Source organism: Larimichthys crocea, chromosome III (assembly GCF_000972845.2).
Source record: "Larimichthys crocea isolate SSNF chromosome III, L_crocea_2.0, whole genome shotgun sequence".
NCBI lineage: Eukaryota > Metazoa > Chordata > Actinopteri > Sciaenidae > Larimichthys > Larimichthys crocea.
The window spans coordinates 36,092,567-36,108,174 of NC_040013.1; the positions used below are offsets into that span (position 1 = coordinate 36,092,567).

Genomic DNA, 15,608 nt, shown 5'->3' on the forward strand with positions numbered 1-15,608 from the left:
ACACTTGAAATATCAGGTGGATCAAGTTCGGCAAGTCAGAGTGAGCAAGGTCAAAGAGACTGATCCCATTTATTCTTTAATTTGCTGAGGCATTAAATTGCATGATGTGGCTTTGCTGCAGTTTGATAATTACCAGCACATGTTTCTAATTTCAAGCTACTCAGAGACACTACTGACCCAAGTCCTCCCCTTTATCTGCTATTTTAGGAGCACAAGTGTGTGTGTGTGTGTGTTTGTGTGTGAAGGAGGTCTCTGTACTTAAATGTGTCTGTTTGCTCTAAGAATAATGAAGTTATTTTCAAATTCTACTATTAAATAATAAATAATGGGATTTTTTTTTTAACCAGTCTTCACTCTTGCAATCTTCGTTATTTGTATGTAAATGAAGTCTCCCATCAGATCATTGGTGGCTCGTTCTCTCACAGATTTGTGTTAAGAATGAGTAAAACTGGAGTTGTTTTCAGGCTGCAGAGTCGGAAAAGGCTCTCATTCAGTGTGTTTAAGGCTCGCTGGCACCTGTAATGTAAGGCGCTCATTACCTTCAATGATGCATTACAGCTTCCTAATGATGGAGCCACAGTAATGGACCTAACTAATGACCGGACTTAAGAAAGAACATATTCTAATAGCTGGAGCAGAACTGGAGGGAAAGTCAAGGTGTCAGGGAGGAGAAGGAATTAGATCTGTAGACAGCTGGAGAAGCCTAAATGACTGAGGTCACACTGCAAATACAATAGATTACAGGCTATGCTTAATAGTCTAACCTTGTTAGTTAAATATTTTGCTTCTTTTTTAAGTGTGATTAAGTTAAAATAAGAGTAATTAAATTATCGAGAATATTTATGGATGGAAATTAAATTAACACACACACACACACAAAAAGCACATTCACACAATGATGCTGCTCTATACTGCTTGAGAAATAATGAAAACATACAGGGCTCATTATCAGGTGGAATCAAGCTTTTATCAGAATTGTATCACACCCTTCAGTGGATAGCCTCAGACAATAAGCTGTCAAAACACATTTCAGAGAAGATTTGTTTTGCTGTTGGCTTTAAACCCTGTAGTTCTTTTTAGAAAGAGGGGGAAATGGCTTTGATTTCAAATATCATTTTATGATTTTTCTCATAGATTTTCAGAAATTGTCAGTCTAGAAATCCTTTACATTAAAGTAGAATTATAAAATTACCAAAATTGGTATTTTGGCATGCCTTTGAGTTTCACTGGACGATAACTGAATATATGAATCTATGATTCAGGTATATATCCTTGATTTCACATGCATATTAACCAGCGTCACAGTCCCTATAGCCTTTTGTTCAAAGTGTGTGATGTGTAGGGCTGCCATCTTTTAGTCAATTAGGTGACTAATCAGGTGTTAAAGAAACTTTGAGCCGAATAGTCAATATTTATGGTCTGTTTGTGGAGAACAAGCTGTTATTAGTCATTAAATCATCACAACATCACAGTTTTATTAAGCATAGGTTTAAAGAGGCCGTTCTGCACTCACCTGCAGAGGAACAATAAGACAGGAGACACTGTTTGACACTACACTTTCAATTCACCAACTGAATGTATAGAAAAGTGCATTTCTTGTCTTTGCCTCTAAATATCACATGCACATGGATACCCAGTGTGGGAAGGTGATGCTATAAATGCACGTTTCCTTAGTTACATTAGACATGAAACATCTTCATGTTTAAGTTTGACATTAGTTGCTGAACTTAATGTTGATGAACCACATACAGAGTGACTTTAACTTAAACTTGAGGCTGTTTGAAGGAAACGAGCATCCTGATCACAGAGCACCTGAGCGTGGGGTCAACCATTAACAGCAGAAGTAATGAGACATTTTAAGGATGCTGAGACTCTGAAGACCATTCTGTTAATGACACCTATTGTGACTTTCATTGCTATTTTAATAACCTCCCAATGACCACCACCAGTAACAAGGCACGTACAAACACACGCGCGCACGCGCACACACACACATACGCACGCACTCACGCATCCACCACACTCTCCGTGACACACGCCTCTTCTTCCTCATTAAGGAAATCGCTCTTCTTTGCTGATTATTTTATTTGAAGCCGTGATTACCGCTCTGTGCACCAGATCACGCAGTGACGGAGACCAGGCGGAGGGCAGCAGGTCTAATTGGGGCATGAGATGCGCGGGGTGGTGCAGCAAAGCTGGATGTCCGAATAGGGGAGCCTCTAATGGGTTTGCCTGCCTGTGGCTCTCTCCGATCTCTGCAGTTTCTCGGGCTCGGATGCAACGCACTTATTGGTCTGCCTCTTATTCCTCCGAATGTCATCAAATCACCTGCACAAAACTACTGTGATTTGTTAGGGAGCTGTTTCTGCAGATTGGAAAATCGATTTTCCTTTTACATTTCTATAACTGAGTGAATGCAGATGCCTACGAGGCGATGTAGTAGGCCTGAACATAAGAAACACAGTTCCCCCAGTGTTACAATGTGTGTGTGTGGTGTAAAGGATCTTATCCCTGCATCTGCTTTTTGTTGCTTGTATTGTTTTAACCTGTTCTGCAAAGGGCCCATATGAGCAATGGATTTAACGCAGTTTGATTGCTAAAAAACCGCGGAGAGGGTGGACACGGAATTCTTGATCTTTGAAATTGCTCTACAAAATTGCATTTGTTTTTGGTGCGCTTCCATTAAAAGTGTCTCCTCGCGTGTAAACAGCCGTTCCGCACTCAGATGCGCCGCATTAACCCGGGAGGATTGTATGTGAGTGTGTTTTTACTGGGGGAGAAGATTGATGCGGTCCAGTTAGGGAGGCTGAGTGAGACATAGACCCATTTCAAGTGGGTTCCTCTTATTACAGCAATACGTTACAGCCTGAGGATCGGACAGCTGAGGGGATATCTGCTATCCGGGGACTGTTTTCACTGCAACACACCACAATATCAATATTTATCATGTAGGGCTTCAGATTAGCGGGGCTGACAAAAACAACTACAACCCTTTGATTTTTACACGTTTCTTATGGGCGTCCATACTGATGTTTTGAATTGGGCTTTATCCTTTAAAGGCACAATAAAACATAATAATACTTAAAAAAAATAATCCAACAGACATGTAATTTGATTAATATTATAACTGTTAAATCGACATAAATAAATAAATAAATATGAATATTTCTCTTCTCAACTCTCTACTTCTCTACTCAAGAAATAAAGAAACATTACTACATTTTATTTTTTTGAAACAATAATTGTCACTGTCTGAGTAATTAAATTAGACTGACAGCAAGTTAAATAATGGCCTTAAAATAATACTGAATTGTAATTAGACTAAATAAATAAATAAATGAAATGTATTATTACATTTAAAGAGCTAGTGTTTTAGCACAAATTAAAATTATCTTTGACTTTCTTGGGCTTATTTCATTAATTTAGTTTTTATTTCTTCCTGTTATGTTACATCAGTCGTCTTCATGCTTACACTAATTGGAAATCAAACAACTTCCAAAGCATACAGACCGTCTCTCCAGGCTCAAGCCCTTCACAAACGCAGGGTTGGCCTTACTACTCCCAACGCAGAGTCCCTCTCCTCTCCTTTCTCCTGGTTGACACGTCTGAATCAAACGAATCGAGCCTCTGCTGCTGCTGCTGCTGATGCTGCTGCTGATGCTGATTGCTTCTCCTGAAACCTTCGGGAGCTGCATGGTCACAGCTTTCCTCGTCTCAGTGGACCATGCACCAGTCCATTTCCTAAAGTTTTCACGCTGTGCCACATATAGGCTACTTCCCTGCGTCCCGGCAGATTGCGGTTGAGGAGCATAAAAGATGAGCTGCCTATGTGGTGCAGGAGGAGAGAGAGGAGTCCTCGCTCGGACGCCTCCTTTGTGTGGCTGCAAAGAAACCTATTTAGTCCCAGGCGGTGGTCTATTCACCAGGCTCACCCTGACATCTGCCAAAAGCCCTCTCTAACCTGCACTGTCTGGAGAAGTAAGAGTGGAGCACAGATCAATGGCTGTCCTGTTAATTGTATAATAGACCTACTTATGGACCCCTGCTAAAGGGGCACAATCGTTTAGGGTCTACCACGTCTGATTTTGTTTGAACCAAACAGGCCTAAATACCTTTAATTGCGCCCGCGTTGATGAAAAGTCGATGGGAGTTAAAGCGGCCGATCACTAACAGAGCTTAAATCCATCTGTACTCGTTTATTTATTTATTTCCTCGATTTGTCTCCACAAATCACCTGCCAATGGGGGAATGGGAGCGATATTCGTTTTGTTTGTGATCCAAGGACGGGAGGGAAGTGGGACTCCGGGGTGCTGGAAGGAGGCCTGGTGTTATAAGGCTTCTCATCTTCTGTATTTTTTTATTTTATGACCAAAATTCACAATGTGATCTGCACAGAATGCACTCAATCTCAAATTTATGTCAATAGTAAAATAAAATTTAAAAAACAAGCAAGAAAACATTAATACATATATTAAAGAGTAATCAGCTTGAAATGTGTTTTAATTTATAGATTTTTTTCCCCCGTTAATTTGGCAAATGAATCCTCCCTTTCCAGCTCACGGTTGTGAACAGGCTAATTAACACAGCCCAGTGATTTGAAAATTAAGATTTTGATATGGCTAATTATTTAATGGCAATACATTTTCTGGCTCAAATAACTGAAAGCTCCCATCTCCTCTGACCAAATAAAACAAGCCTTTGCATTGGGCTCACCTCCAGTATTTTACATGTATATCTAACCACAAACAGTCCTGTCATGGCACAGGCTATATGAGATTAAACAAACACATTAAGATGTTTAACGTGGAATAATTTAAGCATGAAAAGCTAATAAATCAGAGGACGGAATGGCAGAGGATTGAATTGAATTGTAGTGTTTCGTGCGCGTTTGGCTCTGTGTGCGCGCTTGCTTGTGTGCGTGCGTATGTGTGTTTAAAAAAAAAAAAAAGAAGAAGAAGAAGAAGAGAGGGGGAGTCACGTCGCTGACATTTCCAGACTCCCGCTCTGATTGGCTCTTATTTGAGGAAGCTCACAGGTTCTTTCAACTAATAAGCGCCTCCCCATCGCTCTAAAGGGCATTATAATGCAAGGGACCTCCTTTTTTAACCACAAACCGAATTTTCGTTCATTTAGACGATATATACTTTTTAAATTGCTCCAAAGTTGTAGGATTTTTTTGGAGCGCATTTCGCCCTGGAGCGGTACGCGATGCTTTCTCACGCCGACCTCCTGGATGCTCGGCTCGGTGAGTTATCATCACTAAACTCCGGCCCTAAACTCCAGTGTAAGATTTCAACTTCTTGTTCAACCTTGTGAAGTGATAGATAGACTGTGTAGTTAATTGTGTTAACAGCTAAGTGGTTTATTGTTGGTCGAAGCAAATCTTTACAGTAATTTATCAGGAATGACTTGACAGCAAAAAATTACGGTATAAAATTACGACCCAAGCCACATTGAGTTTATGTGTTCTGTTCTTTAAATGAATGTACGTCTTGTTATAAAGAAGCTATTTAATGTAACTCTCATTTAAAGATGCTGCGCTTTAAAATCTGCCATGTATTTACTCAAAGCCCTTCTCCTCCTTATCCTCTCAGGGATGAAGGATGCTGCAGAGTTACTCGGACACCGAGAAGCTCTCAAGTGTCGGCTGGGTGGTGGGGTACCAGACCAGGGGCATCCGGGAGACATGGCCCCTGGTTCAGACTCTGTAGAGGGAACCACTCTCCTGCCGGGAGAAGACATCGCCACAGTGGGATCCAACTCTGCCGGCATGCCGGTGAACGGGAAGGAGCAGGAGAAGCAGCAGCAGCAACCGCAGCAGAGCTCCGGTCAGACATCCAGCCAGAAACAGAAACGGCACAGGACGCGCTTCACCCCGGCGCAACTCAACGAGCTGGAGCGCAGCTTCGCCAAAACCCACTACCCTGACATCTTCATGAGGGAGGAACTGGCGCTGAGGATCGGCCTCACTGAGTCCAGAGTTCAGGTAAACACTTGTGCAATGTGGATGATTTTACAGGATGCAAACACTGACATGATGAGGCGGGGTGTGGGTCTTGTAGCACCATATACATGTTCAGAAATCATAATAATTAGTCTTTTATTTCACCTAAAAGACTGTGAGCAAAATAGGCTGCAATCTGATCTGATATAATTCAAGACCAATCTGCCCCGTGTGTTTTTAGTTGTTTGAAATGTTAGGTATTAAGTTAGGTATTACATTTTCAGGTGCAAACTCTTGGAATATCAAAGCCAACGGGTGGCTTGACTCCATTGATGCAGTCAAATATATATCAAATCATAACTTAAGTGTAATCTTGTGCAGATTGTCATTAAAGTGGCAGAATCACTTCAAAATATTTTCCTTTGCTGTTTACACGCAGCACTGTATCTTTGCTAAAAGTGCACGAAAGACAGCTCAATCAAATTAAATCAAATGAAGGATAGATTTGTTGTTTTACAAAATATACCGACACAAGCTTCTTCGAAGTGAATTATATGATTTAAATGTCCCATAATGTGTCAGTGTTGACCCTGATAGTAAGCGAAATGTCATTTCAAGAAAACGTGCCTATCTACAGGGCTCTGTCCAAGGTGCTGAAACACGTCTCGCCTGCGGATAACGAGCAGGGAACCGGTGTTAAGAAAATATTGTACTACCTGTGTTGACAGTCCCCGGAAATATTGCAATCTTTCTTTCTTTCTTTCTTTATATTTGTTCCTGAGTACATTTAAAATTTAAACATGCAACAACTGCATAAAATTAGGTGCAATAAGCCGTCGATAATTATTTTTTCTATCATTTCTATTACCATAACAAATATAAGGAGTAAGCCTGGCTAAAATATATTTCAGAGTGGATCTTTAAGATTAATATGACTTCCTTTTTCTTCTTCTTTTTTTTTGTGACATTCATTAAGGTGGCACACATTTTATGACGTTTAAAAATGTATTTATTAATTCCTGGGAATTAAACATACAAACCACTTTTAAACATTTTAAATGGTTGGGGCATGCAGTGCTTATTTTTTGAACAAACACGCAGGAACATAGCAGGCTCTAATAAACCAAACACATTATCAGCCAATTTCAGTCTTATTTATATCAGTGAACGGGTTATTAAGCAGTGATGTGAAATTCATGCAAATTATCCCACTGAAAGCAATAAAACCAGTATAATCATTTGTCACCTTAATAATCAATCCTTTTCTCTGGTGTGCTGCGGGATCCGAGCCGCTCGGCTCAGGTTCGGCTCTTGCTGTCTGTTGGTAAACATTAGTGCAGGCCGTGCAGGTGCAGCCTTCAGTGGGCGTGTTGGCCCTGCGTGCGTGCGTGCGTGCCTCTCCTTTAAAATGCTCTATCAGCGACGTCTTAATAGGACTCGAGATTATATTGTACTTTTTTTTAATGGAATGAGAAATTGCATTTTCTTTCCCCCTCGAGTGTAATGGGTTTGGGCGACGTTTCACGGATGGCTGAGCGGAATGAGAGCGAGAGATTTCACTTTTAATACGGAGGCATCGACTCACGGCCTCGCGCGCGCATTAATCACGGCCGAAGATGATGAAATCTTTATAAAGCCCAACCGGAGACGCGCGTGCGTTTTTTTTTTTAAAGCTCGTGTACTCGGTGTGTTTGTGGTTTGGCGCGCGTGCGCGTGCGATGGCTACATTTTATTTTCTCGTAGATTGTGTACTGTAATGTAAGCCATTTGTATTTAAGCCCGCGCAATATTTAGGGCAATATTCAGCTAATCTACTTGTAAATAAGATGTTAGAAAGATAAATTGTTCGACCCAATAATGCGGAACAAGAGGACTAAAAAAAACAAACAAAAAAACACGGTGACAGCTGGGTTTTTGTACAAAGAGACTTCTGTGCTGTGTTTTATTCACAGTTCATTTATTAATTAATTTAACACTGACCGTTTGGCTTTTTCAGCTCCATTCATAGCGACTTAAAAACACAGGGTATCATGTTGTCCTCCTTTTAGAGGACATTGTTGCCTATACTAACGCAATTTAGAAGTTTTCATGAACTGTACCTGAGATCGGATATAAGTTATTGAATGTATTCTCATAATGAATCTGGGGACAATTCACACACATTTGTATCTTATTAATTTCTTTCACTCAGTGGTCAGACAGTAGTGTCAAATTCAGACCAGGCCCATAGCTGACAAAGAGTTTATGTTCCTGATCAGTTTTGGTGGATTACTATCCTATAAACCCTAGTGTCGTATCAGAGCCCTACATTTTGTCTGAGTGTGGCCTACATTTGAATGAATTTCCGCCTAAACATGCTTCCAACATCCATGGCTGTTTTTCTCCATGGTTACTTTAGCACATACTGCTGAGACACACTTCCAACATGAATAGCTGGCCCTCACCACAGAGTATTATAAGAAAATACTGCTACAGACATAATGTTCCTTGTTGTACCCCTCTGATGGCTCACGGTTCTGTCTCTTCACTTGCAGGTTTGGTTCCAGAACAGACGCGCCAAGTGGAAGAAAAGGAAGAAGACCACCAATGTTTTCCGCGCACCGGGGACGCTGCTCCCAACACCGGGCCTGCCACAGTTCTCTGCCGCGGCTGCCATGGAGAACAGCCTGTGTTCTTTCCATGCCAACGACTCTCGTTGGGCTACGGGGATGCCGGGGGTGTCTCAGCTGCAGCTCCCGCCGGCTTTGGGTCGCCAACCGGGCATGCAGTCCCTGTCACAGTGCAGTCTGGGTCCAGGCCCGCCACCAAACTCCATGGGTCTCTCCAACGGCCTGTCCTCCAACGGTTCCGGTCTGCAGTCCCACCTCTACCAGTCGCATTTCCCCGGAATGTCGGCCTCTCTCTCCGGCCCTACGAACGTAACGGGCTCCCCGCAGCTGTGTACTTCCCCGGACAGTGACATGTGGAGAGGGACAAGCATCGCGTCACTGCGGCGCAAAGCGCTGGAGCACACAGTGTCCATGAGTTTCACTTAGTGACTTTTCAAAAACACCCCCACCACACCCTTCTCCTACAAACTCCCTCTCCCAGCCCCAAACAGCGGCTCTTTTTTGTTTTTATTCCCGCCATTTAGATCAAAACGAGAGAACGAGTGAGCTAATCAGGCCTGAAATGTGAGAAAATGGAGACTGTATGTGACTTCATCTAGACATAATGACAAAAAGAAAAGGACACCACTGATGGACAAATGGAAGAAAGCAAACTTGGGTTCGGGGTTATTTATCTTGTTAATTCAAAAAGGATTTTATCAACTATTGATGATAAATACTATTGTAATGATCTCTAGACTATAGGCCCTAATTACTGGGAGCCAAACAATCGTCGTATTTACGTTTTCACTGAGTGTGTATTTACGCACACGTGTTATTGTGTTCAGGTGAAGTTGTGTTATGTCAAAACGGTTATTTATAAGATTGGGTATAAATTTTGGTAACAGCCTACCGCACACGCTCCATACTGTAGGTGGGCCTATTGAACTGGGTCTCAGGCATGCACTGTGCATGTGGATTTAAACGCTTGGATAATTTAAGGAGAAACTGGCGCCCACTCAGATTGAAAAGGTACATTTGTTAGACGACCGCAGTCTCGTCTGCATGAGACTTGGAGCATAAAATCTAAAGAGGAAAAAAAAAAATGCAACGATCTTTCAGTAGGCCTACTCTGTTTTAGGATGTTTTGTGTAGATAAAACATTCTTGCTATGTACCCGCTGGTCTTTTTTGTGACATGTTTTAACTTATTGTATGTGCTATTACTTGACACATTTCTTAAATGTTTGATCTTACATCGAAATGCACCACATTGACGGGTTTGTACCAATTTAAAATGAAGAAACAAATAAAAGTAATTTTCAAGAATGTCAAAACAAGAATGATTCGTGTCTCCATTAAATTTAATATCATAATGACCATTTTGTTCAAATTCCTGTAGGCACCGAGTACTGACCTAAGAGGCTGTAGATTGTACCTATTAATACATTTCTAGTTTATTTGGATTATGGGAATGATGCATTATTTTTTACTAAGCTTATAGTGTATCGTAGGCTTGACTGCTGAGATGTAATTTTGTTGCACAGCCTATTGTGGTCGTTGCTCACATACAGTGTGCATATAAAGGTGTATATGTGTTTTGTTTTTTCACAGTGTTTGAGGTGACAGGGTTAAAGGGTTTATGAAGGGTGACTGGTCTCATGGTGGCAGACAGCAGCGGTAAAGATGTCAGTGCTGTGATGTGACGGTCATTGCTTTTAACCATGACGGTCATCCCACTGAGAGGACTGGATGGACTGTAACTAAACAGGAAGAATCACAGGCCTGTGTGTGTGTGTGTGTGTCTATAGCATATACCAGCATATAGTTTCTACAGCTTTTACTTTAAGTCTAAAGCTGTCAGCTATGATCTTACCATCGCGATGCAGAAATGTCATAATCGATTAGTTGCAGTAAAACTAAACTTATTATAGAAATACAAGTCCGCCCAGTTCTCATAGGAATGTTAGAGAAATATTAAGGCAACAATTTTAGCCTATCAAAAACACTTTACACTATGGACTACGCTTCTCAACCTGTAACTGAGTCACACTTTACTTTATTTCTGCAGGCTGCTCATGTTTACATTGCATTAGGAGCAGCAGTAGCATTTGCTATTAAATAGTTGTCCAGTGGCCAGTTTGCTAAACTGTGGTGTAAATGATCATTCCCACTATATAAGAAAATGAATGGTTTGTCTTTGCAGCTGGTTATTGATGTTTCTGTGGTACATTTCACTGCTCGTAACCGGTGTAGTGTTATCTGTGAGTTTACTACTGAACTCATATTTTCTTTTTTTTTTATTTTATAAAACTTAATTACAACAATAAACCTTAGGCAAATCTATGTGGTACATCCCTGTCCTAGAAAACACGACAAATAATGTGTACGTGGTTTTCTTCACCCTTCTTATGCAGCACAAACAGCTGTTTTATGGTAACAATATATGATATAATTGATATAATATCAGTTAGATAAATAAATGATAAAACATGTTGATCTGTGCGTTTTATGGGATGATAATAGGAAAAATAGCTTTTTATATTTTTGCATTATTATTTCTGTCTTGGCAACTAAATTGGTTACAGTAGTCATAAGATTAAATATCAATGATATGTTTTTAAAGCAATTGACAGAGAGACATTTATGAATTTAAACTGACACAGTGTCATCCTGAAGTTTGTAAAGTGACATGTTTTCATCATCTCTGATTTATTATTAAGCCTAGCTTGTAGTGTTTTCTACATTACCTCTGCATCATAACAAAAAAATAAAAAAAATACACATAATCAGTTTAGCCTTTACACCTTTTGATCATTTGACATTTATTCAAAATGCCTCATTACTTGCCCATCAATTCTGTAATAAGCAAAACTCTTACCTTATTTGCGTTACTTTAATTTCAAATTATCCTGGTGTGAGATGTAATGTCTATAAACTCAACTCCCAAAGAAGTAAATAAAATTTTTCCATTATGAAAGTAAGCGGACCTCACTGTCTGTGTCAAAGATTATAAGTGTCAACTTGAGCCTGAAATCACAGCAGCTCAAATTAATCAGCGTGTTAACCTCATCTCGTTGTCAGCGCTGAGGCCAATTTACGGTCACGGGATGGTAATTGATGAGATATGGCATTACCATAAGCAGTCCCACTGCCTGTAAACTTATAATTGGAGTTTCTGTAACAATGCAGGGGGGTTAAACAAAGGATTAATCATAATTAACAAAAGTATATTACTTTCCCCATATTAAACAGTTGGTTCCCACCTTTTCTATTAACATAAATTTGTTTGCAGTAATTTACTGAATTATTGAAAATACCAACGCAAGTCAAGACCCTGAAAAAATCATTTATTCCTCTCTGTGTTTTCACATTGTGTGTGTGTGTGTGTTTGTGTGTGTGAAACCCTATGTTTCCATTATACATAATTAGCTTGAATGAAATAGCCTGAAGTTTTCCAACATACAGAAAAACAAAAAAATAATATTTGACATTATTTTCCAAACTATTTACAAGTCTGCCATGCAGCAGCATATTTGAGGATCACACTGCGATTACATTTACATATTGATACAATGGCCGGGTCACACTATTATTGTACAAACTGTGAATGAAGCCTAATTTCAGCAAAGCAAAGAAGGAAAACCTATAACCAAGAATATTTTTCTTGGTTATATATATATATATATATATATATATATATATATAGTCAAATCACAGTGAAAATTTTATCAATGGCTTATACTCGATGAACCTTAAAGTCAGTGTAAGCCAGTTAGTTAGCCATTAGTTCAAATATGTTATGTAAAAGGAAGTTCAACCCATTTATGTGTAGAAAACAGTTGGCAAACTGTCTCAATTTCAAAATAAATGGTCATCTTGAGAAAAAACAAATGCAATTTTTTCTTAGTTAAATAACTGCTAGTTTCATGATGGTCACTATCTGTCTTAAACTATATTTACCTCAGTAATACCCATTCCACCATCTCAGTTTTGGTCTTGCAGCAGTCTATCATATTTTCATAATGAATGCAGGTGGCCCACCTACCCTACAGAGGCATGTAATTACAAGATATTGCATGACAACAGTTGATCAAACCTTATAACCACAGCCAAACTGACTGCTGCTCCACCCATCCAGGCTGGAGCTGCAGTGGTGTCAGCCTGTGTGTGTGTGTGTGTGTGTTTGTGTGTGTGTGTGTGTGTGTGTGTGTGTGTGTGTGTGTGTGTGTGTGTGGTGTGTGTGTGTGTGTGTGTGTGTGTGTGTGTGTGTGTGTGTGTGTGTGTGTGTGTGTGTGTGCGTTGCTCTGGTAAATCCAGCTCTATGTGTGGCTCAGCCCACCAGATTCAGCCCTGTGCTGACTACTGTGTCCTGGGCTGCAGTAACAGATGTGAAATCACATTACCCAAACGCTGCAATTAGTCTCACTCGCTCGCGGGTTAATGAGTTTGTGGAAATGTGCGACCCATTCCTCATTAGGTAATTTCTCATGCACTGATGAGAGAGGGAGAGAGATGTGGGTAAAGCAACTCAGTGGAAATGGCACATAGTCTGCTGCAACACATACTGTAAAGCAGGATGCAGTTGGGGGGGGGTAGTGCAGATGGACAGTTATGGGGGTTACATTCATCACCTCATCATGAATCATGGAATGAGACTTGCATGCATGCATTTTTGTCTGAGAATCCACCGTTTACACTGTCAAGTCTCTTGCATTCAAGAGTTCAATAGCGGAGGCTTTGTAAAGCAGCTTCTATTGCCTGCTGGGGTTACATCAGTCTGTCTCATTATGGACTGGCTGCTATGCGTATTTCGGTGAGGCCAGGGAGTCTGTGTGTGAATAGACAGCCCAGGGCAAAGCTCTGTCAGGACACAATGGACGACAACAAAAGAACTAATTAGCAATCAATTACCGACGTGTTTCTGTCCTGCACCTTTTATCTGGTTAGAGTGTAAAGCAGGTTACCACTCAACATGTCCCATTCACACACACACACCACCTGCTGCCTATGCATGTGTGCGGCAAATGTGTGTGTGTTTTTTTGTATGAATTTGGATTATTGCAAGGATGTATGTGGTAACCCAGTGATGCTTTGAAGTAAGAAAATATCCTGTGTGATAGTAAAAAATCTTCAAATGAATCTTCCTCTAAAAGCCTATCAATGAAGGAAGGCCTTTCCACGCTGTGTCTGCGCCTATGAGTGTGAAAGATTGTTGTTCATTAGCCTCATCTGTGCCAATCAGTGTCTAAACTCGCCTTTGTTGTATCTCAATGCTTCTGTTCATTGTTGTGAGTACTTGCAGTTGATCTAGACTGAGGAGGAAATGTCTTGCATTTAAAAATGTTCAATCTACAACTTCATAAAAACCAACATAGATAAAGTAGATTTAGTGTTAACCTAATTTGGGCACGTGGCTTGCTCATTTCAGCATCTCCCTCTCCACTGCTGTGTAACACACACACACACACACACACACACACACACACACACACATATGTGCACACAGTGACATCTGGGTGGAAAGTGTGCTGTGAGGAGGCTGCGAGTGCCTCTCATGATAACAACTCTGCATCTCAACAACCTGCATCCATCATCATCAACACTAACATCTGCTCTGAGCCTCAGCCTTAAATCTCTTTCTACCCCCCCTCCCCACCCTTTACCTCCCTCCACTTTTTACCCTCTCTCCCCCTTTCTAACTCTCTCCTTTTCTCCTTCCACTTCTGTTCTGTCCATCTTTTTCTCACGAAAAGCCACTCTGCTCAATCCGCGTTGACTCTCATCCAAATGTCCTCATCTGTGCAATATGTGTGGATGTGTGCTCGTTTCAGCCATCCTTAAAATCAATATTTAATGATGATGTTATCAGTGCTTTTATGTGTAATTTAGCCAGAGTGTCACTATGAATGAGACACTGTCAGCTTTATGGCATCAAGCATTTATTTTCTGTTAATGAGTGCTCCTGGTGGTATACAAACCAAAACCCAGTGGATTTCTGATGGATTTGTCTGTTTCGTTTCTCTTACACATACATTAACAGCCATGCGTGCATGCATGTGGTACATGTCTACCTACAATCACACACGGAGAAATTACAAAATGTTTTTGTCGTGACATTTCTTGCTTTACAAGATAATGAGGCACTGAAATGTTACTGCGTTGTATCCCATCAGTTTGATCTTAAAATATAGTCAATCAAAGCAACTGTTTTAAAACAGACTGCATCCCCCCCAGATTCTGACATTTTCCAAAGCTTTGACAATTACTTCACCTCTTCAGCTTTGGGAGCCAACATTGTTGAGAGGCAATAATCATGATAGTTTTCTCAGTCATTTTTCTCCCCAATAACAAGCCATTTTTAATCCAATTAGGAGAGCTAACGTGAGAGGCATAATACCACAGCCCCTGGGACAGATGAGAGAATATGCAGGACATTTATCCCGACAGTCAATATTGGATTTCTCACTAAGCAGCTGTGCCTGCTCTCTCTGACATTCTCCACCTCTGCACAGTGATCCGTCCTGATTAAACGGGCTTTTCTACTTTATCAACATTCATTACATGACCTGGTCATGCATGGCCACGGGAACCAGAAGTAGCAAAGTTACATGCCTCACGTTGGGGTTTTCCTACTGCACCTTTTCTTTGAATTCAACTGTTAAATGAAAGATGATATATCACATGGCTCTCTTTTGGATATTAGGTTGTATTTTATATGAGCAGCGAGGTGTGTTGTGGCATTCCCCTAAAACTTTCCTCTCTCAGATTGGTTACATGTTGAACCTGAATGCAGGTGAATAAACATTTTTTTTTATTACACTATAGGCCTATTTCTGTGGGTACAATATCCAACAGTTGTTCTACTTAATTTCTTCATCTGAATCCCCTGATTGAATTTTAAGCATGGAAAAGTCACAGAAATCTGCTTATATTTCTCATTTTATTCAGTTCACTTACCCCTGCTTAGATACAGAAAATATAATTACTGTGGAGCACTTCAGGATGGGAGAGCAACAAAGAGCTGTCAGTACTTTGATGCCAACAGCAGCTAAACATTGCCACCTTCTGGTGGCT

General features: G+C 40.5%; 1 protein-coding gene across 2 annotated transcripts; it reads left to right on the plus strand.

Annotated features, from left to right (window-relative positions):
- Positions 1 to 4,540: 4,540 nt before the first annotated feature.
- LOC104930135 (homeobox protein orthopedia B) lies at positions 4,541 to 9,832 on the plus strand. 2 transcript variants are annotated; one of them, XM_010744848.3, is made up of 3 exons: positions 4,541 to 5,284; positions 5,595 to 5,986; positions 8,479 to 9,832. In XM_010744848.3, the coding sequence occupies exons 1-3, from the start codon at positions 5,209 to 5,211 to the stop codon at positions 8,977 to 8,979; spliced, it is 969 nt and encodes a 322-aa protein (XP_010743150.2). In that variant the 5' UTR covers positions 4,541 to 5,208; the 3' UTR covers positions 8,980 to 9,832. The 2 variants fall into 2 exon arrangements, with proteins under 2 accessions (XP_010743150.2, XP_019120026.1); XM_019264481.2 differs by having other exon boundaries at positions 4,542 to 5,245.
- Positions 9,833 to 15,608: the final 5,776 nt, after the last annotated feature.